The sequence below is a fragment of the Schistocerca cancellata genome, chromosome 3, assembly GCF_023864275.1.
Source record: "Schistocerca cancellata isolate TAMUIC-IGC-003103 chromosome 3, iqSchCanc2.1, whole genome shotgun sequence".
NCBI lineage: Eukaryota > Metazoa > Arthropoda > Insecta > Orthoptera > Acrididae > Schistocerca > Schistocerca cancellata.
In genome coordinates, this window is record NC_064628.1 from 595540261 (window position 1) to 595567900 (window position 27640).

Below are 27640 nucleotides of genomic sequence, written 5' to 3' on the forward strand. Positions count from 1 at the left end.
TAATAGTTAAGAGATTTTAATTAACATACTTTAAAATAACATTAAGTACATTTTACACGTATTCTGAGGAATGACAAGCCACTGAATTAAAATCAGCAATCCTCCTCATTCCATACAGTTGTGAATAATGATGACATAATGCTTTAAAATCATTACACAATTTAATAACAGGACATACAAAAATGCCACCTTTCTGCTATTATAATGGTATTTCAATAATGTAGCAGTGAAAACTGACTCCTCACTGTCATGGAATTTTAGACTCTCTTAAGCATATTTATGCAACAACTCCAAAATGTCTAAACAACAAGTGGCCCACAAAAATATAAAGGTATGCTTTACTTTGTAACTCGAGCTATAAAAATATGTCACATTTTATTACACAAATGAGAATTCATCTCACAGTACACTTACTTCTTAAAGAAATTAGTATGTAGATACACTGCACTACAAGGCAACTTGCAATTCACAAGTGTGGATATTGTAACATACATAAAAAATCATCTATGAAAATTAATAACACTTTCTTTAACGTCAATATTGCTCTTCTGTTACATATGTAAAAGATCCACATAACTAGAATGCTTTCCCAGAAACAACAATGATTCTCAACCAAAATATGCTCCACAATTTGAACATCGTCTGTTCTTCAAAGCCAAACAGCAAAGTATGCCTAGTGGAAAGAAGAAAATGGCACAGAATATTCCGAGGCATGTGTAGTCATCTTCAAGTACACCAATCTGAAAGATAAAACAGAAAAGTATTTAGACAGACTCCTCAAATTATAATGTAACATTATGGCACGAACAAAGATCTCCATCATACATTATAAAACACTGGTTGAATTTTTTGTCCCCTACAATAAGAGCTCGAGCACATATTCCTCATTTCTGGTTATCATGATGATTAGTCAAAACTCTGATGAAAGATATGATTCAGTTGTTCTAATCCAGAATGATAACATAGTGAGATGAAGGGTGTGCTACTCTGCAGCTAGCTCCTGTGGGTGGTCAGAGATTTAGGGTGTTTGTGGAAATGGTACAGGAAAACTGTCTGGCCTAGATTTTGAGGTAACGTCTGTGTGTGAAGGCATCTTTGGTATAATGGGCAAGGGATTTCTCGTCACTGCATATGCATTGCCCATGATTACCCAGATTGTTTGGAAGACTTTAGTGAGGAAGTAATGACAGTCATAAAATGAAGAAATTGTTGTTGATCAGTGAGGTTGATTTGGATTAAGGTTTTGACAGAGTCCCTGGAGAGGTGTAATGCTGGCCTGAGAATAACCACATGAAGCAGGTGGGAGAGAAGGTGTTGAGGTTGTGGAGGAATGAGCATAGATTGTCTTCGCACTGTGTCCAGTTCATGAAAATAATTGTCACTGAACCTGAACCAGATGAAGGGTTTTGGGATCTTGGGTGGCTAGGTATATTTCCTCTAGGTGTTCCATACACAGGTTGGTATAAGAGGATGCTATGTGGGAGCGCATAGCCACGGCAGAAATTGTTTGCATATCTTATCCTCAAAGGGGAAATATATGACGACATAGTTAATTAGGTGTGTAAGGTATGTGGAGGTGGATTTGGAGTCTGAAGAACTTTGAGGAGGTAGTGTTCAATAAATGTAAGGGCATGGGTGTGGGGGATATTGGTGTATAAGAAGGGGGCATTAAAAGTGGTAAATTGGGTTTCAAGTGGTAATGGGTGGGGATGGTTGGGAGTTGGAAGGAAGAGGTTTGTATGTTTGATATAGTAAGCTAGGCTGTGGATAACTGGTCAGAGAGGTTTCCTTTAGTGAGAACACAGCAATTAGATATAATGGGTCATCAGGATTGTTAGGTTTATGGAATTTGGGAACCATGTGAAAGGTAAGTGTGCAAAGGCAATTGGTTGAAGAGGGTGATTAGCTCTGGGGAGAGATTTTGGGAAGGGCTTAATCAATCACTCCCTCCCTCCCCCCCCCCCCCATCCATACATACACACCCAATTACTCCTTGCACTATCACCTTCTGAGTGCTTCCTAAAATCCATAAACCTATTAGTTCCAGACAACGCACTGAAGCTGGTTATTTTGTTTCCACTTAATCTTGGGTCCTGTTGACCAACATCTAAAACTGCCACAACATAAACTCCCAAATCAAAGACATGAATCACTTCCCTCACTGTCTCTTGACTATCCCCCACACCAAATTACCACCAGTAAGCCTACTTGCCATTATCAACACCATTTTCTTGTATACCAACATACCCATGCCCTTGGCCTTACTGGTATCTCTCCTGAACATCCTTTTGACTCCACCAGCTAATTCTTTATGTTCCTATATATTTACATCCACACATATATAACTACATTTCCTTTGAGGTAATTTTTTGAGTCAACTGTCTTCTGGCTGGTTTGATGTGGACATATTAATTGAAGACATATAGTCTGAAAATGAGTTCGTGATCATATTTTTGGCACTTTATTTTTCAGGTCCGTCTTGATCACATAATTATTATTATTTTTTTACATTTCACTACGACTGCTTTCAGCTACTGCCATCATCAGATCTGTTACAAAAACAAAAACTGTGTGTAACCGGCTAAGCTGGTTTACTGGTGCTAAATCTATAGAAGTCCTGGTGCTACGAAGATAAAATGTTTACATGATTAACAGCCATGTATACCAGCCATACATACCATAAAATATTCTGATGTAGTATCCACATCAAACTAAACATGTAGGTACATAGTAAGTGCTGGTGATGATCAGAATGCATCTGGTATTTATTCAAGGAAACTGATGCCAGCAGAGAGCACTATAGCTAGGCTACATGATTAACCAGTAACTGTAAAGGTTAAAATGTGGTATGCATAGTCATCAATGAGAATTACTTCACGTGGTAAAATGCGCATCTGACAATAAACATATACTGACATACTCCTCATGGAATTGGATCCATACTTAAAATCCACAGAAAAAGTGCAAATATTAATAATGTGAAGCTTCTGGCATGACAAGGTAAAACATACAGTTGTATAAAAACCAGTACAAAAAAGCACAAGATTAAAAACACCTATAAAATAAAATCTTCCAGCCTGACAGATCTATTACCATAAACATAATTGTGAGGCAATTAATGAAGCAGTGACTATTCATTAAAAATTAAAAAATTGATAGTCGATAATACATCTGGAGTATGGTCTCAATGGCGGCATGTCGTAGCTTCTTTGTACGATGTTCTTGTTTTTCCTGCGGTGGAACTTGTGAAGGAAGGCCCAGTTTCCTAGTTACCAGCGGCTGGCGCACACGACTGCATGCCAGTCGGCTGAAGCACTCAACGGTTCTCAAACCAGTAGATTTCTGAATACATCAAAATAACAAGAACGTCATACAGAGAAGCCACGACGTGCTGCCATTGAGACCACATTCCAGATGTATTATCGACTATCAATTTTTTAATTTTTAATGAATAGTCACTGCTTCATTAACAGCCTCACAATTACATTTTTGGTAATTGATCTGTCAGGCTGGAATATTTTATTTTATAGGTGTTTTTAATCTTGTGCTTTTTTATACTGGCTTTTATACAACTGTATGTTTTACCTTGTCAGGCTATAAGCTTCACATTACTAATATTTGCACTTTTTATGCGGATTTTAAGTATGGATCCAACTCCACATGGAGTACGTCAGTACATGTTTCATTGTCAGGCGCTAGTTTTCCCATGTGAAGTCATTTTCATTAATGACTACACATACCACATTTTAATCATTACATTTGTGATACTGGTTAATCATGTAGCCTAGCTATAGTGCCCTCTGCTGGCATTAGTTTCCCTGCATAAATACCAGACGCATTCTGATCATCACCAGCACTTACTATGTATCGACATGTTTAGTTTGATGTTGATACTACATCAGAATATTTTATGGCGTGTGTGGCTGGTATACATGGCTGTTAATCATGTAAACATTTTATCTTTGTAGCACCACGACTTTTATAGAAAGTCAAACCGAAACCAGTAATTGTAAATAATAATAATAATAATAATGTGATGAAGAGACCTGTAAAATAAGTTTGATGTGGACTGCCACAAATTCCTGTCCTGTGCCAGTCTCTTCAATTCAGAGTAGCACTTGCAACCTGAATTCTCAATTATTTTGTATCTATTTCAATCTCTGTCTTCCTTTACAAGTTCTGCCTTGTACAGCTCCCCTTAGTACTGTGGTAGTTATTACCTGGTGCCTTTACATGTGTCCCATCATCCTGTCCCTTTTCCTCGTTAGTGTTTTCCGTATGTTCCTTTCTTTGTTGATCTACAGAAAACCACCTCATTCCTTATCTTCCAGTCCAACTAATTTAAAAAAATTCTTCTGCAGGATCATATCTCAAATACTTCAATTCTCTTCTGTTCCAGTTTTCCCATAGTGCATGATTCGCTTCCACACAATGCTGTGCTCCAAACACACATTCCCTGAAATTTCTTCCCCAAATTAAGGCATATATTTGATACCATCATAGATTATTTTGCTTCCAACATAGCAGAACTCCTTAACTTTGTGATCACCAATTTTGATGTTTGTAACTAGTCTCCTTTCTGCTACTTCTCACTGCTTTTGTCTTTTGTTAGTTTACTCTCAGTTCAAATTCTGTACTCATTATTCCATTAAACAGATCCCATAATTTTTCATCTTCACTGAGAATAGGAATTTTGTCAGTCAGTCTTATCACTGATGCCTTTCACCATGAATTTTAATCCTACTCTTGAACTTGTGGGGTCGACAAGTATGAATGCCTTATCTCCGCCATCGCAACTTTTTTGACTCAGTATCCTCACGGCCCACGCCATCTTGCCAGGGCAGTTCGATGTACGACTTGCTGTACTGTGGATGCCTGTATGAAATACACCAAGTTATACAGAATTTAGTGTGTTTCCTTAGGCTACAACCCACCAGAATTCCCACAGTGGTGACACCGAGTAAGAATTCGCATGTCATTTCCTCATCGTGCAAGTATTTTCTCGTCTACCATGCCGCTTTGTTTATGCCTTTGTTCGTTCCACACAGCCATGTATCCTGCTGCGCAGCACACTAATATCAAAGCTTCTGCACCTATAACTGGACATTTCATCATTTCACCACCACCTGGATTGTACGAACATTTCCTACAGTTTTGTTGCGTCAACACTTTCACCACTCGACAGTGCAGCATGTAACTGCAGACTCAGACTTTCCCTCTCAAGTGAGTGTGCACTAACACACACATTTAGAAAATGATAACGAGAAGAGCAAAGCCCCTGCATTTCATCATACTGACATGGATTCTGCATTTCGTGCACAAACTATGTATCAGATGTTGGCCATCTGGGCGACCGTTACAACAGTGCCATCTGCAAACTCTCCTTCATTAGGACAGACCACATGTACCGATCGTGCCCTTGCAATGCCCAAGTGTTTTATTGCTTCATCGGTTTACAAAGTGGACAATGCTCAGCATATATCACGAACATTTCCAGGCCAGTTTCCATCCCTAGTGACTGTTTGGCCCCTCAGTGCACTTTACAAGCCCCCACCTGATATGAACAATGAGCCGTGTAATGATACTGTGATATCCACCCCTCCGAATATGCCCTAGCTTGTCATGTCGACAGCCCAATGGGAACATTTTACTGTGCTGCTCCGCGCACATCCACTCTACCAACTCCCCCCTCCTGCCGCCGCCACCGCAAGTAAACTTGGGGGGGGAGTTTCAGCTGCAGCCGTTCACCTGCTCGCTCGCTTTTCATACGGTACTGGCCATGCCTTCTGTGTCAGACTTCCGCTCCGACAGACTGCTCGCTCGCACCCTATGCAGTACCATCTGCGTCAACTGCGCCGGTCCAGCATCCACATCATATGAGTGATGCGAGAGCCACATATACAGAACCGCATTGCATGGGCTGAGAACAAGCTTGCCACAATCACCACCCACATCACTTCACACCACTTGACAGCACCAACACTGGAGCCTTTGTCCAACACACCAGACAGCTCCACCGACAACAGCACACAGGTTAGCAACACCACACCTATCTCATGTGACTCCAGTCTCAACCACACAGTGTTACCCCCACCTTCCCAACCACTGTCGACATGTCTCACACCTGCTTCATTAACTGACACTCGTGCGCCTCATGAGAATCCAGCCATCCGGGTGCTGACTACGACCCCCCCCCCCCCCCACCACATGTGAGCACCCACCCACTGATAAAAATTCCCCCCACCTCGCACGGTTTGCTCCATAGCTCCAAGCACGCCAGCAGCACCACCACTGCTGAGCGCGCCTCTCTCGTGCACTACGGACAATAGACAGCCTCTACACGCACCTCTTGTGCCCACCTCAAGCTCGGCTTCCAAGCCATGTGCCTCTAATAAACCAACCAATACTACACCCCACGTGGATGCAGTCATCGAACATTTGGTTTCCACCAAAACGAACGGAACTGTTCATTGCATCATCATGTCTGAGGGCCCACATAGGCTCGCTGCCTTAACCCACCCACGTTATGCTCGGCTTGCCAGATAATACAGGAACTTCTTGAGGCAGGAATTTTACAGCCCTTCGATAGTAACTGGTCATCATCCGTACACCTAACCTCTAAACAAGACAGCTCATTTCATGTGTGTTGCGATTACAGATGCTTGAACACTAGAACTGTGATGGGCGTTTATCCTATACTGAACATTTCCGACTTCACTTACCTCCTCGCAGGTACTACAATTTTCAGCATACTGGATTGCAAATGTGCTTATCACCAAATCCCAGTCGCACCCCAAGACATTCTGAAAACGGCGATTATCACCCCCGTTGGGTTGTACAAGTACCATTTCATGCCATTTGGGTTAAAAAAGGCCATCCAGGTGTGACAATGCTTTATTGACTCTCCCTTGCTCCAGTTTGACTTCTGTTTCATATACCTTGAAGATATCCTGATCTTCAGCAAATTCGCACAAGATCATGAACGCCACATCATGATAGTAAAGGACACACACTCATCAAACAGAGTCGAGATCAACACTGACAAACTGCAACTGCACCAACAATCTGTCCAACTCTTGGGGTACACAGTGTCAGCTGCCGGTATACACCCACCCTGAATCGAAGGTGCAATCAATCTTATCCATGCTACTCACTAACACATACAAAGAGCTCCATCGGTTCCTGGGAACAATAAACTACTACCATCGTCATTTGCCTGATGCAGCCAAGACCCAGGCTGCCCTCACTAACACCCTTGCCAGCAAACAAACTTCAAGGACGTGCCCTTTCCGTGGACGGAACCAATTCGCACAGCCTTCCAGGCCTTGAATGACTCTCACATGAGACATCACCCTCGCTTATCCAACCTCAGATGCTGAACTCTTCATCACCACAGATGCCAGTGACTTAATTAGGCACAGTCCTACAAGAATGCCACGACAACGTGGTCATGCCACATCAGTTCTTTTCTAAGAAACTTTCACGCACCCAAAAAAAGCTCTCAGCCTTCGACCGCAAACTTTTAGCAGTTTATGAGGCAGTGAAACACTTCCACCCCGACGTTGATGGCCGACCTTTCTACATCCTGACCGACCATAGACCAGTAGCAGATGCCATAATCAAACCCCCTCTTGACCCTAACCCCCAATGGTTTTGGCATTTCGATTTCATCTCTCAGTCCTCTACCGACGTCCGCCATATCAAAGGCACTGACAACATCATTGCAGATTTCCTTTCCTGCCTTAGCATCATCTCAACCATCGTCGACCTTTCTGACCTCGTGTCCCCGCAGAACCAGGACAAGGATACACAGCGACTTCTCAACAGCACCTCCACTTCGCTATCTGGTGTCCAAGACGAAATCTGGTGCGACTCCTCCACCAGCAGCCTCCGACCCCTTATCGTCACTCCCCTCTGCCATTCAGTGTTTGACACACTATATTCTCTAGCACACCCCAGAATTAAGGCATCGACATGCCTCGTGTCTGAACGATTCATGTGGTGAGACATTAAGCACGATTATCAGACCTGGGGCCAGTACTACATCACCTGCCAGCGCAACAAAGTCACCAGGCACATTGTTCCACCTCTCTGCAAATTCGACATTCCATCTGGCCGCTTTCGCCATGAACACCTGGACCTCATTGGCTCCCCCCCCCCCCCCCCCGCCCCCGCCCCCCCATTATCAAGAGCAATGTCAGGAATCCTCTGGTGCCTTTACCTTTCCCACAGCCAAACTTGCAATCATCTAACAGATCCTCAATTTTTTTCCATTCCTCTGTATGTTATTCTTGTCAGCAACTCGGATGGACGGGCTGTTAAGCTGGTTGTGTGATAGTTCTCGAACTTATCACCTCTCACTATCTTCAGAATTGTGAGGATGATGTCTTACCAAAAGAGCGATGGAATGTTGCCAGTCTCACAGATTCTACACAGCTACTTGAAATGGTCATTTGGTTCTATTTCCCCAATGATATTAGAAATTCTGATGGAATATAATCCAGTCCTTCAGCCTTATTTAATGCCAAGTCTTCCAAAGCTCTTTTAAATTCAGACTAACACTATATCCCCTATCACTTCCATAAGAACTCATATTTCTTCTTCTATCACGTCATCAGACAATTCCTCCCCTTCACAAAGTACTCTTCCCACTTATCCCTTTCTCCTCTGCATTCAACAGTGGAATTCCCACTGCATTCTTAAAGTTGTTTTCTTCCTTTTAATTTCACCAAAAGTCATTTTTATTTTTCTCTGTGCTGAGTCAGTCCTTCCATCAATCATTTTGCTTTTTATTTCTTCACATTTTCTCTGCAGCCATTTTGCCTTGGCTTTCCTGCACTTTCTGGTAATTTGTGGTAAGGACTATTGGACCAAACTGCTGAGGTCATCGGTCCCTAGGCTTACACACTAATTAAACTAACTTAACACTAAGGACAACACACACACACCCATGCCCGAGGGAGGACTCAAACCTCCGACAGGGGTAGCCGCATGAACCATGACAAGACGCATTAGACAGCACGGCTACACTGCACAGACCTGCACTTTCTGTTGACTTCATTTGTAACTGGTTTATATTGCTGTATTCCTGTGTTTCCTTGAATATTCTTGTACTTCCTTCTTTCGTCAATCAATTGAAGTATTTCTTTAGTTGTCCAAGGTTTCTTTGTAGTTACCTTCCTAGTACCTATGTCTGTGTTTCCAACGTCTATGATTGCCCTTTTTACAGATATCCAATCTTGTTCGACTGAATTGCCTACTCTGGTATTCCTTATTGTAGCACCCCATCTTTAGCTAACTGCGAAAGCATCACATCCTTAATCTGTACTTCCTTCCACACTGATTTTTCTCTGAGCAATTCTCTGAAACTTGTCTACTCTTCATTACTAAATTGTGGTCTGAGTCTATATCTCCTCCTGAGTACATCTTACAATTCAATACCTGATTTCAGTATCTTTGTCTGACTATAATGTAATCCAGCTGTATAATTTCTCTGTCTCCAAGTCTTTTACAAGTATCTCACTTCCTCTTGTCATTCTTAAATAGAGTATTCACAATTAGCATTTGAAATTTATTGCAGTACTCAATTAGTCTCTCTCCTCTCTCATTACTACAACCAAGCCCACATTCTCCCATAATCCTTTCTCCCTTTCCTTCCCCTACAACTGTGTTCCAATATCCATGACTATTAGATTTTCATTATAAATTATGTACTAAATCGCCCAGTCAGTATCCGTATATTTTCCTTATTTCTTCATCTTCAGCATGCATACCTGAACTATTATTGTCAGCATTGGTTCGCTGTTGATTCTTATGAGAACAATCCTATTTCTGAACTATTCACAATACCTCACACTCTGCCCTACTTTCTTATTCATTACGAATCCTACTCCCGTTACATCATTTTGTGCTGCTGCTGATATTTCCCTATATTCTTCTGAACAGAAATCTTTGTCTTCTTTCCATTTCACTTCACTGACCCTCACTATCTCAAGATTGAGCCTTGAAGTTGCCTTCTCAGATTTCTAGCTTCCCTACCACATTCCAACTTCTGACCTTCCACACCCTGAGTATTAGAATGTTACATTCTTGTTGGTTATTCCATCATTTCCTCAGTCAGCTCACCTGCTTGGCAGTTCTCTCATGGAGATCATAATGGAATATTAATCTGGAATATTTTACCAATGGAGAGATCATTATGATGCTTTCCCAGCTATAGGCCACACGTCTTGTGGCTACACCTGATATATCTTTAATACAGGGGTTTCCTTTTCCTTCTGCATCCTCATGCTATTGATAATTGCTAATTCATCCACCTTTTACAGGCAGTTACCTACCTCAAGTGCGAGACAGCCCTGAACCTCTGTCCACTCCTTTGTCTTCTTCGATAAGGCTGTTGGCAGAATGAGGATAATTTCTTATGCTGGAAGTCTTCGGCTAACATTCCTAATGACTTTAAACAATGACTAGGTTCTTCATGACAAGGACCCAGAGCCAAACACCCTCTCTTGATTCCTGCACAACCTCAATGCATTCTCTACCACATGCTTTGACTGGTCTACTTCAGCCCAGCCTGCCACTTTCCTGTACATTGACCTCCAGCTATCCAATGGCACCATCGAAACCTCTGTCCGTATCAAACGCACTAATGATCAACATTATCTGCATTTTGATAGCTGGCATCCCTTAAACAGCAAAAATCATTCCCATATAGCCTGGCCACCTCTGGACAGTCCCCTTATTAGTGATACACAACTCATTACCCACCATGCAGAATATCTTACTACGCACTAAGAGACAGTCTGCAGGAGATTTCCTGTGCCACATCCACATGTGCCTCTAAATCCTCTGACCATCCCTAGAAATCAACTGGAAAAAACTCTTATACTCAAAATCAACACAGACTGTTACAACTGGACCATATTCTTTGCCAGGGCTTTGAATTGTGCTTATATCTGTGTCCAGGAATAAACAACATCCTACCAATAGTCATTCCCATCCCCTTCAAATGTGGTATTCCACTGCCAACCTAATCTATAGAACATCCTAGTCCATCCTTATGCCTCACCTACTCCCAATCCCTTGCCACACGGGACATACTCCTGTCGAAGACCCAGGTGTAAGACCAGTTCAATACATCCACCCACCAACTCAGCACATCTTACTACAGTTCTACGTCAAGTTTAACCTATCCGATGCCCAACCACTTGTGAAAGCAGTCATGTCGTTCACCAGATCTGCTGTGATTTCTGCACAGCATTTTGTGTGGACATGACCAACAACCAAATATCCACTCGAATGAATGACAACTGCCAAACTGTGGGCAGAAGCAGGGATGACAACTGGCAGAATATGTGCTGGGCACAACATGCTCAATTTCAATGGCTGCTTTACAACTCATGCTATCTGGATCCTTACCAACACCACTATCTTTTCCTAAATACGTAGATAGAAGATGTTCTTCCAAAACATCATGTAATCCAATAGTCCTCCTGGCCTCAGCCTTCACTAGCCCCAGCTCCACACTCCCCTCCAACCCTTCCACATGATTTGACTTCACTTGTCTTGCACTGACACACTGTTCTTGACAGTCTATCTTGTCCTCTGTTGTACCTCCTCCTCTCAATCAAGTACTCCTTGCCACTGTGAGCAAGTCCTCCTCCCTGGGGCCAGAATGAGCTCATCAGTGCTACATACCCATCCCAAGCAGCTGCTATGTCTCCTATGACGAAATATTGCAGATAGATACCGTACAATTACTCAGAGGAAGAATTTTGTAGCAGAACTGTCTGAAATTATGAATCTCTTACAAACAAGAAGGTCGATTATTAATCAGTCACATAAAATTACTTCACTTCTAAGTTATACGGCAGTAAGTGCCGAAACTGTCACACAGCTTAATGGTGGCACTTTGGTGTGAGATAATTGGATCTTTATTTTGATCACAATCACAGAAGGAAATTCTCTTTACTTTCTTCTCTAGTAGATAAAACGTTAACTCATCTTCCTGTCCAAACTAGTACCCAAGCTTTCTCCTGAGGTATATATCACACAAAATCTAAATGAAGATAGGGACTTAAACCCCATCCCAAATGCAAGTCCATTACTTCAATACTTTGGAAGCCGCATTTGCAGCAAAATTCTTATAAAGTTAGTTACTTCCGAAATTAATCTCTTTAGCATTTTTTTTATTTTTTGAGTCATCAGTCTTCTGGCTGGTATGATGCAGCCTGCCACAAATTCTTCTCCTGTGTCAACCTCTTCATCTCAGAGTAGTACTTGCAACCTACGTCCTCAGTTATTTGCTGGATGTATTCCAATCTCTGTCTTCCTCTACAGTTTTTGCCCTCTACACCTCCTCTAGTAACACAGAAGTCATTCTCTGATGTATTAACAGATGTCCTATCATCCTGTCACTTCTCCTTGTCAGTGTTTTCCACATATTCCTTTCCTCTCTGATACTGGCGGAACCTCCTCATTCATTACCTCATCAGTCCACCTAATTTTCAACATTCGTCTGTAACTCCACATCTCAAACCCTTCGGTTCTCCTCTGTTCTGGTTTTCCTACACTCCGTGTTTCACTACCGTACAATGCTGTGCTCCAAACGTACATTCTCAGAAATTTCTTCCTCAAATTAAGGCCTATGTTTGATACTAGTTGACTTCCCTTGGCCAGGAATGCCCTTTTTGCTAGTGCCAGTCTGATTTTTATGTCCTCCTTGCTCTGTCCATCATTGGTTATTTTGCTGCCTAGGTAGTACAATTTCTTAACTTCATCTACTTCACAACCATAAATACTGACGTTAAGTTTCTCGCTGTTCTCATTTCTGCTACTTCTCATTACTTTTGTCTTCCTTCGATTTACTCTCAATCCGTATTCTGTACTCATTAAATTGTTCAGTCCATTCAGCAGATCACGTAATTCTTCTTCCCTTTCACTCAGGATAGAAATGTCATCAGTGAATCGTATCATTGATATCCTTTCACCTTGAGCTTTAATTCCACTCCTGAACCTTCCTTTTATTTCCGTCATTGCTTCTTTGATGTACAGACTGAATAACAGGGGTGAAAGACTACACCCGTCTTCACACTTTTTAATCTGAGCACTTCGTACCTGGTCATCCACTCTTATTATTCACTCTGGGCTCTTGTACATATTGTATATTACCAGTCTCTCCCTATAGCTTACCCTACTTTTCTCAGAATTTTGAACCTCTTGCACCATTTTACATCGTCAAATGCTTTTTCCAGGTTGACAAATCCTATGAAAGTGTCTTGATGTTTCTTTAGTCTTGCTTCCATTATCAATCACAATGTCAGAATTGCCTCTCTGGTGCCTTACATTTCCTACAGCCAAACTATTCATCATCTCACATATCCTCCATTTTCTTTTCCATTCTTCTGTATATTATTCTTATCAGCAGCTAGGATGCATGAGCTGTTAAGCTGACTGTGTGATAATTCTCACTCGTGTCAGCTCTTGCAGTCTTTGGAATTGTGTGGCTGATATTTTTTCAAAAGTCAGAAGGTATGTCACCTGACTCATGCATTCTCCACACCAATGTGAATAGTCATTTTGTTGCCACTTCCCCCAATGATTCTACAAATTCTGATGGAATGTTATCTATCCCTTCTGCCTTCTTTGATCTGAAGTTCTCCAAAGCTCCCTTAAATTCTGATTCCAACACTGGACCCACTATCTCTTCTAAAACGACTCCTGTTTCTTCTTCTATCACATCAGACAAATCTTCTCCCTTACAGAGGACTTTAATGTACACTTTCACCTATCCGTGCTCTCTTCTGCATTTAACAGTGGGATTCCCATTGCCCTCTTAATGTTACCACCCTTGTCTTTAATTTCATTGAAGGTTATTTGACATTCCTATATGCTGAGTCCATCCTTCCAACAATCACAGCATCTCCGCTATATGGTGAAAAGCAACTTTCCTTTTCGTTATATTTTTACATTCCACCCTGGACTTTCCATTGTTTGATTTACACCTGATGGCTTTTCTTCAATCATTTCTTTTCCTATTTCTTCACATTTTTTCAATTACAAGCAACATGTACTGTGGATATGTGTTATGTGTCTTTAATGCAGTGGTGTCCCATGCTGGTTGAGTGTGAAAGACAAAAGAAGCACAAGAGTGAGCAGATAGCTGCCACAAGGTACCTAATTTTTCTGAAACCAGGATGTGGAGGCTGTCATGTAAGAGCCATCTATTTTTCTTGGTGTTCTAATTTTATTCTCGGTTTTTAACATGGTTGGAGTAAACGAAGATATACAAATGCATAGTTTTTTCAAGAATGTCAGTATTTATTCTTTTATTCAACATCCTGCTAGTTGTTTTTGTTTCATGTACAGGGATAACCACTATGGTGGTGTTGGAATGGGGAAGATAACTGAAAATTATTACCTGAAAACCACGGTTTATCCTCGGCTTTGAAGGATTCCTGCCTCTGTTTTAAGGATCATGGACTTCACACCAAAGAGGAGATATGTCAATGTTTATGTGAATTATATGAAGATGAGGAGGAAGAGTAAGTTGAGAATGAAGTGAAATTGATTACGAACATGAGGATATAGAGCAATATGATACTTGCACAGATTCTAACCAATAGCTACAAAAAGGAAGAAGAGAATGGATCAGTAGAGAAAATGCCACTTGAAGATGAAGATGTTGCTCAATTGCATTTTTATTTTGACAGAAGCAAGGAAACCTTATGGATAAGTGATTTGAAATACCTAACCGGAATTTCAAAAAAAAAAAAAAAAAAAAATTATGCAGTAGGATTTTGGAACATATATTGTGTTCAAACATTATGAATTACCTCAAAGAAAATGGTCTATTGACACACAGTCAACATAGGTTTAGAAAACATCATTCCTGTGAAACACAACTAGCTCTTTATTCACATGAAGTGTCAAGTGCTATTGACAAGGGATTTCAGATCCATTCCATAGTTCTGGATCTCCGGAAGGCTTTTGACACTTTACCACACAAGTGGCTCGTAGTGAAATTGCATGTTTATGGAATATCGTCTCAGTTATGTGACTGGATTTGTGACTTCCTGTCAGAGATGTCACAGTTCATAGTAACTGATAGAAAGTCATCGAGTAAAACAGAAGTGATTTCTGCCATTCCCAAGGTAGTGTTATAGGCCCTTTGCTGTTCCTTATCTATACAAACAATTTGGAAGACAATCTGAGCAGCCATATTCAGTTGTTTGCAGATGACGCTGTCATTTATCGACTAATAAAGTCATCAGAATACCATAAGGCCATCCACATGAGTGCTAAAAGGAACTCATTAAACTTTGGTTACACAATAAATCAGTCTAATCTAAAAGCCGCAAATTCAACTAAATACCTAAGTATTACAATTATGAAGAACCTACATTGGAAGGAACAAATAGAAAATGTTGTGGGGAAGGCTAACCAAATACTGTGTTTTATTGGCAGGACACTTAGAAAATTTAAGAGACCTACTAAGGAGAATGCCTACACTACACTTGCCCACCCTCTTTTGGAATACTGCTGCACGGTGTGGGATCCTTACCAGATAGGACCGACGGAGTATATCTAAAAAGTTCAAAGAAAGGCAGCATGTTTTGTATTATCACAAAATATAGGAGGGAGTGTCCCAGAAATGATACAGGATTTGGGCTGGACGTAATTAAAAGAAAGGTGTTTTTCATTGCGACGGAATCTTCTCACGAAATTCCAATCACCAACTTTCTCCTCCGAATGCAAAAATATTTTGTTGACACCAACCTACATAGGGAGGCATGATTGCCACAATAAAATAAGGGAAATCAGAGCTTGTACGGAAAGATATAGGGGTTCATTTTTTCCATGCGCTAGACGAGATTGGAATAACAGAGAGTTGTGAAGGTGGATCGATGAACCCTCTGCCAGGCAGTTAAATGTGATTTGCAGAGTATTCATGTAGATGTAGATGTTGTTGTTGTTGTTGTTGTTGTTGTTGTTGTTGTCTTCAGTCCTGAGACTGGTTTGATGCAGCTCTCCATGCTACTCTATCCTGTGCAAGCTTCTTCATCTCCCAGTACCCACTGCAGCCTACATCCTTCTGAATATGTTTAGTGTATTCATCTCTTGGTCTCCTTCTACAATTTTTACCCTCCACGCTGCCCTCCAATACTAAATTGGTGGTCCCTTGATGCCTCAGAACATGTCCTACCAACCGGTCCCCCTTCCTAGTCAAGTTGTGCCACAAAGTCCTCTTCTCCCCAATTCTATTCAATACCTCCTCATTAGTCATGTGATCTACCCATCTAATCTTCAGCATTCTTCTGTAGCACCACATTTCGAAAGCTTCTGTTCTCTTCTTGTCTAAACTATTTATCGTTCATGTTTCAGAAACGACTTCCTGACACTTAAATCCATACTCAATGTTAACAAATTTCTCTTCTTCAGAAACGCTTTCCTTGCCATTGCCAGTCTACATTTTATATCCTCTCTACTTCGACCATCGTCAGTTATTTTGCTCCCCAAATAGCAAAACTCCTTTACTACTTCAAGTGTCTCATTTCCTAATCTAATTCCCTCAGCATCACCTGACTTAATTCGGCTACATTCCATTATCCTCGTTTTGCTTTTGTTGATGTTCATCTTACATCCTCCCTTCAAGTCACTATCCATTCCGTTCAACTGCTCTTCCAAGACCTTTGCTGTCTCTGACAGAATTACAATGTCATCGGCGAACCTCAAAGTTTTTTATTTCTTCTCCATGCATTTTAATTCCTACTCCGAATTTTTCTTTTGTTTCCTTTACTGCTTGCTCAATATACAGATTGAATAACATCGGAGAGAGGCTAGAACACTGTCTCACTCCCTTCCCAACCAATACTTCCCTTTCATGTCCCTCGACTCTTATAATTGCAATCTGGTTTCTGTACAAATTGTAAATAGCCTTTAGCTCCCTGTATTTTACCCCTGCCACCTTCAGAATTTGAAGGAGAGTATTCCAGTCAACATTGTCAAAAGCTTTCTCTAAGTCTACAAATGCTAGAAACGTAGGTTTGCCTTTCCTTAATCTAGCTTCTAAGATAAGTCGTAGGGCCAGTATTGCCTCACGTGTTCCAATATTTTTATGGAATCCAAACTGATCTTCCTCGAGGTCGGCTTCTACTAGTTTTTTCATTCATCTGTAAATAATTCGCATTAGTATTTTGCAGCAGTGACTTATTAAACTGACAGTTTGGTAATTTTCACATCTGTCAACACCTGCTTTCTTTGGGATTGGATTTATTACATTCTTCTTGAAGTCTGAGGGGATTTCACCTCTCATACATCTTGCTCACCAGATGGTAGAGATTTGTCAGGCCTGGCTCTCCCAAGGCTGTCAGTAGTTCTAATGGAGTGTTGTCTACTCCCAGGGCCTTGTTTCGACTCAGGTCTTTCAGTGCTCTGTCAAACTGTTCACGCAGTATCATATCTCCCATTTCATCTTCATCTATGTCTTCTTCCATTTCCATAATATTGTTCTCAAGTACATCGCCCTTGTATAGACCCTCTATATACTCCTTCAACCTTTCTGCTTTCCCTTCCTTGCTTAGAACCGGGTTTCCATCTGAGCTCTTGATATTCATACAAGTGGTTCTCTTTTCTCCAAACGTCTCTTTAATTTTCATGTAGGCAGTATCTATCTTACCCCCAGTGAGATCAGCCTCTACATCCTTACATTTGTCCTCTAGTCTGCTTGGCCATTTTGCACTTCCTGTCGATCTAGTTTTTTGAGATGTTTGTATTCCTTTTTGCCTGCTTCATTTACTGTATTTTTATATTTTCTCCTTTCAGCAATTAAAATCAATATTTCTTCTGTTACCCAAGGATTTCTATTAGCTCTTGTCTTTTCACCTACTTGATCAGAGCTACCTTCACTATTTCGTCTCTCAAAGCTACCCATTCTTCTTCTACAGTATTTCTTTCCCCCATTCTTGTCAGTCACTCTCTAATGCTCTCCCTGAAGCTCTCTACAACCCCTGGTTCTTTCAGTTTATCCAAGTTCCATTTCCACAAATTCCCACCTTTTTGCAGTTTCTTCAGTTTTAATCTACAGTTCTTAACCAATAGATTGTGGTCAGAGTCCACATCTGCCCCTGGAAATGTCTTACAATTTAAAACCTGGTTCCTAAATCTCTGTCTTACCATTATGTAATCTATCTGAAACCTGTCAGTGTCTCCAGGCTTCTTCCATGTATAAGTTGTGCTCTGTGCAAAATTCTACTAGGCGGCTTCCTCTTTCATTTCTTACCCCCAATCCATAGTCACCTACTATGTTTCCTTCTCTCCCTTTTCCTACTACCGAATTCCAGTCACCCATGACTATTAAATTTTTGTCTCCCTTCACTATCTGAATAATTTCTTTTATTTCATCACACATTTCTTTAATTTCTTTGTCATCAGCAGAGCTAGTTGGCATATAAACTTTTACTATTGTAGTAGGTGTGGGCTTTGTGTCTATCTTGGCCACAATAATACATTCACTATGCTGTTGGTAGTAGCTTACCCGCACTCCTATTTTTTTTATTCATTATTAAACCAACTCCTGCATTCCCCTATTTGATTTTGTATTTATAACCCTGTATTCACCTGGCCAAAAGTCTTGTTCCTCCTGCCACCGAACTTCACTAATTCCCACTATATCTAACTTTAACCTATCCACTTCCCTTTTTAAATTTTCTAATGTACCTGCCCGATTAAGGGATCTGACATTCCATGCTCCGATCCATAGAACGCCAGTTTTCTTTCTCCTGATAACGACGTCCTCTTGAGTAGCCCCTCCTGGAGATCCGAATGGGGGACTATTTTACCTCCGGAATATTTTACCCAAGAGGACGCCATCATCATTTAACCACACAGTAAAGCTCCATGCCCTCAGGAAAAATTACGGCTGTAGTTTCCCCTTGCTTTCAACTGTTCACAGTACCAGCACAGCAAGGCCGTTTTGGTTAGTGTTACAAGGCCAGATCAGTGAATCATCCAGACTGTTCCCCCTGCAACTACTGAAAAGGCTGCTGCCCCTCTTCAGGAACCACATGTTTGTCTGGCCTCTGAACAGATACCCATCCGTTGTGGTTGCACCTACGGTACGGCTATCTGTATTGCTGAGGCACGCAAGCCTCCCCACCAACGGCAAGGTCCATGGTTCATGGGGGGAGGGGGTGGGGGAGGGCGTAGATAAGAGCAACAAATATCATTAAGATTTTTCCTGAACCAAATGGAATTGCTACAGATGCCAAAACCCTTATGGCTGCATTTATATAAATTATATATCTCTAAAAGGTCAAAGAACTTGTGAAATACACAAATATTTCCACAGTAAAAAATTGTCAAAACAAATGCCTGCAGTGGGAGGAACAGACAGTCGATGGAAGTGACAGTGACTTCACGTCGACAAACTGTGAAGAAATCATGACACCTATTGGGACTCCATTTATGATTGCCTGTACCGAGTTACACCATGCTAAAGTGGAGGAACTGTGGAAAATCAATAGGATGGGACTGATAATGCTCAGAGCAAATCAGTTTCAGTAGATATTTGCTACTGTTAGGATGCCTTCATTTTGATGATGTAACAACCAGAGCTGCAAGGCAACAAATTGAGAAATTAGCTCCTGTTCATGCCTTCCACTCTCAGTTCATCGAAAACTGCCAAAACAGTTCCAGTTTGGGTGAACTTACAACGATAAATGAGATGCTAGTTGCCTTTTGTGGCAGGTGTGGTTTTCCCTAATTTATGCCTCGAAAGCCTGCAGAAGACTGCATCAAAATTTATTCAATTGTGGATATTAAGACATTTTATACTCACATCATTGAAATATATTGTGGAAAACCGTCTGAGGGCCAGTATTTTGTTCATCTGAATAAGCTCCTTGACACTGTCACATGATTGATTAAACCAATAAAAATGTCTAAATGTGACCTGGCAATGGACAATTATTACTCAAGCATTCTTCTAGCAAAATATTTGTTTGAAAGCAGAATCAAATTCGTACGAACACTTATAAGAAATGAAAAAGAGATTTCTCCCGAATTTATAAACGATCCTTCCCATAAGCAGGGTCATAATTATTTGGTTTAAAGTATGGTGAGTTAAGTAACTAAAAGGGGAAAAAAGCTGTATTTCTCTTATCAACTTGACACGATACCGCTGAAATTGACCTTGACTTGGCGACATCCCTAACAGTACTTCATTAAGATACGCAAAAGGTGGTGCAGACTTGATAGATCATGTGTGTTCCACACTAAGAAAACAAGTGGCATATGGCAGTTTCTTTCGGGCAACTTGATACAGCTGGAATTAAGTCATACAAAATTTATAGAACCAATGTTGCTAGATAAAATAACTACAGAAGAAGACTTTATCTCAGTGAACTTGCTCAAATGTTGGAGGAGCCAGACTTCAGAAATTGATCAATAAACTGGAGGCTTCTGAAGGATACACTCTTTTCCCTTTCCAAGTACAAAAAAACCCTCAATCATTCCACCTAATATCATCTCAGCTGTTCTCAGGGGAATTTCTTACGTATGTGGGTCCCATAAAAATAACAGAATAACCCTTGCCAGTGAGAAATTCTCATGCAAAGTTTGTAAAACACATAGCACAGTGATTTGCGGAAAGGGGCTAGGTGGTGATGAAACTGAAGACTGGGAAGAGAATGAACACTGGGATATATTCTACATCATGATTTCTTTCAGTTTTCAAACAACTGGAAATCCAGTTTTGTGTTTTTTTAAAAGAAAACAACGAACTAAGACAGCTGTTCTGTAATTTCCAAAAAAATTCACATTCGAGCTCAATGAGAAACTTTTCTCTGGTTACCAAATTAATAATTTTAAGAGTCTCAATTCTAGTTTTCATGTATTTTAATGATATTCTTTTCAATTTTATTTTGATTGATCGAGATATATGCATTACCTCATTTATTTCTTTACGAGGTACTTTCTTAATCTGCTGCGGAACCCAATGTTGAATGTGTTTTTTTCTTGCAGCTCAAATCTTACGGTAATGTATTATTTTTGTATTCATTATATAATGTTTGCCTACATTATACTGCTCTTCAAAAATTGATATACTTCCCTACAACCAAATATTAACAAAATATTGCATTATAAGTGGAGAAAAACAAATATTTCTTGATGCAGCCAATTTCTTGGCATGTGGGCTCCACTGCAACTAGAATTTACACAGGTTCCAGACAGTTAACCAAGGCATCACCTCACTAACTCTTATCTGGAACTCTCCATTAAGTGCTGTACATCAGTACTAAATCTCTTATATTTCTAAATCACCTCTGTGCTGTGATGCCATCTGGCAAAAAAGACACATTTTGCATAGACCCTAAGCTGTTTGTTCTATTAAATTTTATTCACATCAATTCATTACTGTTCTGTCTGGAACTATGGTGTCAGAAATATGAAAGTATCTTTAAGAATATTTACATAATTTGGAAAGAGATGCAGGATCTTCAAAGTTTATGGTAATGGCCAAAAAATTAAATTGGAAGTCCAGAATATTTTCAACCTCATTCATCCTGAATATAAATCCAATGGCCAAACCATTTTCCTACCCTGTTTAGTCAAACATTTTGATTTTTTAAAAAATATATATACAGATGTTAATAGATTATTACTTTTATAATTACAAAGTACTAACATCATTCCACTGCAAAACTAGAGATGGACCATCAACATATCCCTCTGGTTTGGTCTACTAAAATTAAAATTTACTAAAAAATGATTTGAAGTACAATGACATTTATTCTACTTTTATTCCATTCTTCAAATTAATTCCAATTGCATTCAGTCCAATTCTTCACCTACACAAACGTTATTGTTTCACATATTTTAATGAATGTCACCTCACATTTTGTCACAAACACTCCACAAAATGAGGTGGTGCAGCAGTTCACAATGAACTGGGGTTGAGGTCCCTTTTCAGAAGAGCACAGACTAATTTCTTTCCCACCTCTAGCTTGTGTTTGGTCTCGGCAGATATCACTACAAGCTACAAAATCCTTAATCACCTTTCCTTCCTTCGGGAAACCTTCAACCTGGGAAAATTTTATTTCACCCAACAATTTTCACTTGAGAAAACCAAGTGGTATTACACTGGGAAAGATCAGAGCAACAAGAAGATCCTTCATGATCTTTGATGCAATAGAACTCATATGAAACAGAGGTTGGACCCCTTTCAATAAGACAGATTAATGAGATAGTGGAGAGCTGCTCTAACACTGTCTGGACTAGTTTTCAGACTCTCCTCCAAATTTTCGTCACCTAAAACATTGCTTATATCAACCAAGGAACAAGCTGTCTTCTTCACTAATCAGAGGATTTCAGATGCTCAATTAGAACTATAAAACTGAAAATTTGTGGGATTTTCAACATATCCTCGTGATAAACTAACAGTTTGCCTAGCCGCATATTCATTCTGGTTGTTTTGTTTCCGGGACTGTTCTGCTTCATGGTTATACTGAATGGAAAGGTATTACTAGACAGAAAGATGCTTGCTATCTTCCCTTATCAGTAGTTCTGAAATTGCAAAAACCAATTTGAGGCCCGAGGCTCAAGGTTAAGAACACACTGGCAGAGCTCTGTAGTTGTATGTGGGTTAATACTATTACATTAAATGATGTGCATATCACACAGGAACAATAAGGGAACATGTGAGATGGAGCATAAGGCATTGAAAAACAGTTATCTTCCTCAGTCTATCGTAATTTTTGATTCCATTCATATCTCTCTCTCTCTCTCTCTCTCTCTCTCTCACCCCCCCCCCCCCCCCCACACACACACACACACACACACACACACACAGACAGAGAGAGAGAGAGAGAGAGAGAGAGAGTGTGTGTGTGTGTGTGTGTGTGTGTGTGTGTGTGTGTGTGTGTGTGTGTGTGTGTGTGTGTGTTAATGTAATGGGATTTTATTCCACTACATTATGGGGGACGAGTAATCTGTCAGTGAGGATGTATCCCCCCGAGACAAACAAGACCTCTATTTATCTGCCTTTGCCTGTCGAACTTGCCGGAATTGCTGTACATGTTGAAGTGCTGTTTCCTGCATCAAATCCACCTGCAGATTGCCGACAAGGAACGGCATATTGGCCAGCTTGGATGTGATTTTTTTGGCAGTCTACCACATCCCACTCTAGGGGAACATCCACTTTCACATCAGTAACACTGCAACAGACAGTTTGGGTACACACATTCAGTCCTGGCGGAAGTGGGGGAGGGGGAATGGGGTAGTGACAGGAAAGGCACCCAGCTGCCCCTGAAACCAACCATGCTGACCCTACCACTGATGCGAGGCAAAGGCACAAGGAAACATGAAAAGAAGAAGATTTGTCTTTACCTATCTATACCTGCCCCTTCCCTATCTTTCAGATTATAACATACGCTTTTATTCTAAAACAGTGTTACCAGATTCAGATTAAATTTTCTTTGCTCCAAGAAAATGGCTACTTTCTTAAATAAATGATTGAGATTCATTTCATTGATACAAATAAAGATTTTGGAAGGCAGTCTTTACATTAAGAACTCGACTATTTATTCAAGTTCACAATATGACACAGTAGTACCTCCAAAAATACGTAATGTGTTGTGCTTGCACAGTGCCCAGAGAACGAAAACTAACATCTCACTCCATCACACAAAAGAAAATGGCAGCACCAATGCAACTGATCAATGATAGCACCTTATCAAAAAAATGTTATGAAACAACGCAATTCTCGTGAAATTAAATGGAATGACTTGTGTCCATGATAGAGGTGGTGTATATATCACCAACATTAGTTTTCAATACCAGACAAGGAAAGTTGCTACTCACTGCTAGTCACTGTCCTTATCCATCCAGACCCCCTCCCTGTTCCGATTCCAGCACTACACAGCCGTCATTTCACTGCCAGACCCAGTCTTTTAATTTCTCTCCTTTCCTTACTTACCCCCACCCCCCACCCCTCCGCACCTTCTCCTGCCCTCCATCTAAACTGCAACACTTCATTGTCCACCACTCCCACCATACTATCCCTCCCCCTTCCCACCCCAGCCAGTCGACACTCCCACCATGCACATGCACTGGTGCTGCTACTCGCAGTATTGTTTCAGTTCTCTGAGACTGCAGACATGTGTGCAAGTTGCGTTTGCTTGTGTGTGTGTGTGTGTGTGTGTGTGTGTGTGTGTGTGTGCCTTTAGGCCTATGGCCGAAAGCTACAATTGTGTGAATCTTTTTGTTGTGCCTATCGCAACTCAGCATCTCCGCTATATGGTGAGTAGCAACTTGCCTTCTCTGGCACTGTTACATTCCATCCTGGATTTTCCATTGTTCAACATTAGTTTTCAAGTGAGAAACGCTGTCATCACAAAATAGTTATTTTCAATTCAAATTTGAGGACTGAAACAGATTCTGTTCTCAAATTGAGCAAGAAAAATACAGTTTGCTTAAGCAGCACCAAATATAAAAGCAAGCTTACTGAGTCCGTCATGTTAGACATGTAACATACTAATAAAATATTTGTCTCGACATATATTTACATCCTTGGAACAACATTAGTTACGTTGAACAATTTTTTTTATTTCACTTAAAGAAATACAGCAACTAGCCAGCTTTATATATGTCTGTTTCTTGCAAAATGTCATTTCTACATTCTGCAGTTGTTACTCATACGAGCATATAGTAACAAGACAGGCAACAACGAACAGCCCTAACTAAATAGCTGGATTCACTTAATAGGTGCTAAGCCTCTGGTAACTCATTTTCCCCATGGTGTTCATTTCACAGTGCAGCTTATAAAACTATATCGACACAGTACACATAGCACTATCTTCAGATGGAGTTTACTGGTAGTAAGATTATTATTTTCTGAACTCCTATCTTGTTGTCTGTAATACACACAGCAATTACACTTGGTATTTTTTTTCTTTTTTTTAATTTAAGCTTTCCAATGACATTAGTCACACTTGGGCACTGGTATGAACCAATGGGAACGGGTTACAATTTGTACGGATCTCTCAACAATAGTTTTACCACAACACAATCAAATAATGTGTATATTCTTTTGGACATGTCTGAAAGAACAGACACAAAAACACTGGTATGACAACCAACCACCTGCCAACTAGAATGAATGCCCACTGCCAAAAACAAGGTGGACCACCTAGTGGCACAACATGCAGCAGTGCACAACATGCAAGATTTCAATGGTTGCTTCACAAGCTGTGCCATCTGGATCTTCCCCACCACCACCAGCTTTTCTGAACTGCACAGATGGGAGCTATCCTTACAGCACATCCTTCGCTCCCGCAACCTTCCTGGTCCAAACCTAAGGTAGTTCACTGCGCTCCAACCCTCACACAATTGTGTGTGTGTGTGTGTGTGTGTGTGTGTGTGTGTGTGTGTGTGTGTGTGTGAGAGAGAGAGAGAGAGAGAGAGAGAGAGAGAGAGAGAGAGAGAGAGAGAGAGAGAGACAGCACGTGTGTGCGTGCATGCTAGAAATAGGTAGTGCATTTTGTGTGTTTTGGCGAGGGGGAGGGGGAGGTGGCCTGCATGTGTGTAGGTGCGCAAATGCATTTTTCCTACAGCTAGAAAAAGGAAGTGCATTCCAAAAGCCAGTCCATCTCCGTACCTTTCCTTTGTGTGCCTATCAATGATGCAGTGCTTCTGCCTATCAGTGAGTTGTCTCCTTTATTCCTAAATAATTTGTAATTTTCAACCAGAACTTTCTGTGCATTATTACATCACATGTTACAGATAAGAAACATTAGTTCAAACTCTGGTGGAGACTTAACATAGGCAAGCTGGAGAAAAAACAGTTACACGAGTTGTTTCAGTACAGTAGTTCCAAGTGACTTCATGCAGAAAGAACCACATAGTAGGCGTGATTGAACTAAAACATAAAACACAGCAGTGGTGTCTGACCAATTCAGACACTCAAATAACAGCACTTTTGTTTAATTGGGGATTAGTTAATAATTCAGTACCACATCTATATAACTCTGATAGTATCATGGTAGACACGCAACAAATGGAAGACTTCAAAAACACAAACATTAGGAAAATAAAAGCTGACACTTCAACAAGACTCCCATGAGAACAGGGGGTTTGGACTTATAATGATGTTCTTAATCTTTTCTACTACATCAAAATAGAGGAAAATGTGAGACCACAGTGGAAAAAGTGGGTTGTTCAATAACTGCAGATTGTCCAGTGTGTACAAAGAAGAAGAAGAAGAAGAAGAAGAAGAAACTGTCATGACACATTTATTGACTATGCAAACTCATAACTTAATTGCTCCCATTCCACCTCAGACTACATTACAGGTCAATTTGTCACCTCAACAAACCAAAAACTTGTTTCCCTAAATGGATTCCCACCTCTGCTACACCTAAAGAGAATTAGTAAAAACCATGACCTAATCACAACTGAAACAAACAAATAAAAACATGCCCAGCTGTATCTTTGTAATGTATATCACCAAACTTCAGAGAGTATCCCAATGGCTTACATTGTTCACTAGACCCAAAGGTCGGTTACAGGTAATCCAAAGCAGTAAGTGCTAACTGTAGACAACCACACCACATCAACAATCACTTTGCCCCATAAATATATACTCTATTTACTTCAGAGGCACCCTGTGTCACAGTACTCTGACATCAATGGGTACTTTGTCGTCTTTGGAAATATCTAAAAGCAGTAGCATATCTAATTTCTCTAGACAGGTTTTCAGTGTGATACCGACATTACTCCAATAACATACAGTACCTGTTGATTCGAAACATATGAGCAGTAACAAACTACATGTTTCTCTATGTATTTGGGTGGCTGACGTACTACGGTGAACAAAGCATCGGTCAGTAATGATTTTCTTATTTCATTTTTAGTAATTATTTACTTCAGGTTACGTTACGTTCAGTCGTTCAAAAATAATAATCATCTGACAAATGGGACACGCTCATAAGCTCTATTAAAAATACTACTTACCCTGCATGCAGGGCATGCTCCTACAATTATTATTTCCTGTGGCTGCACTGTGATGGTAGTTGCTCCGTAGGTTGGTACATAGTTACCCTGAATGGGGGCAGCTTGATTAATATACGGTTGATACCCCGGAGGTGGTGGCGGCGGCGGCTGAATTGTAGCAGCATTTTCTGGCATGTAACCTGAAATACCGCTAGGTCAAAAAGACAGACAAAACATAAAATCAAATCACATTACGTCAACACGTTAACATACCTGGAGTAGGTGAGTACGGGGGTGGCTTATCATATTCTCTCGGCACTGACATTGTTTGCAATCACGGGAGAATTTTTACAAAATCTGCAAGAGCTATTTGTTTTCTGCTGGCAATTTCCACAGTCGATATCTTTCTTTTTTTCCTAAACAAAAAATTGAATACGTCAACTACGAAATCAAACACACTTATACAACTGTCACATGAACGGGTGTCAGAGATGCATTTGCTATATGTAGCATGCGTTTGACATTTACCTCGTCGCAACTATTACATCACACACAATTTTTACAATTGTAGGAGGATTTTTCGTTGTGACTAAGAAATTCTTTCTAACTGTAAAACAACCTTGACAGTAGATATTGCCTCAGAGGCTCTACA

The 27640-nt window shown here is 40.5% G+C and overlaps 1 protein-coding gene across 1 annotated transcript; it reads right to left on the reverse strand.

Moving 5' to 3' along the window:
- LOC126175477 (brain protein I3) lies at positions 1-27640 on the reverse strand. The gene is made up of 4 exons (XM_049922289.1): positions 27517-27640; positions 27262-27404; positions 27010-27188; positions 1-740 (listed from the first exon to the last, which is right to left on the reverse strand). The coding sequence occupies exons 2-4, from the start codon at positions 27311-27313 to the stop codon at positions 609-611; spliced, it is 363 nt and encodes a 120-aa protein (XP_049778246.1). The 5' UTR covers positions 27314-27404; positions 27517-27640; the 3' UTR covers positions 1-608.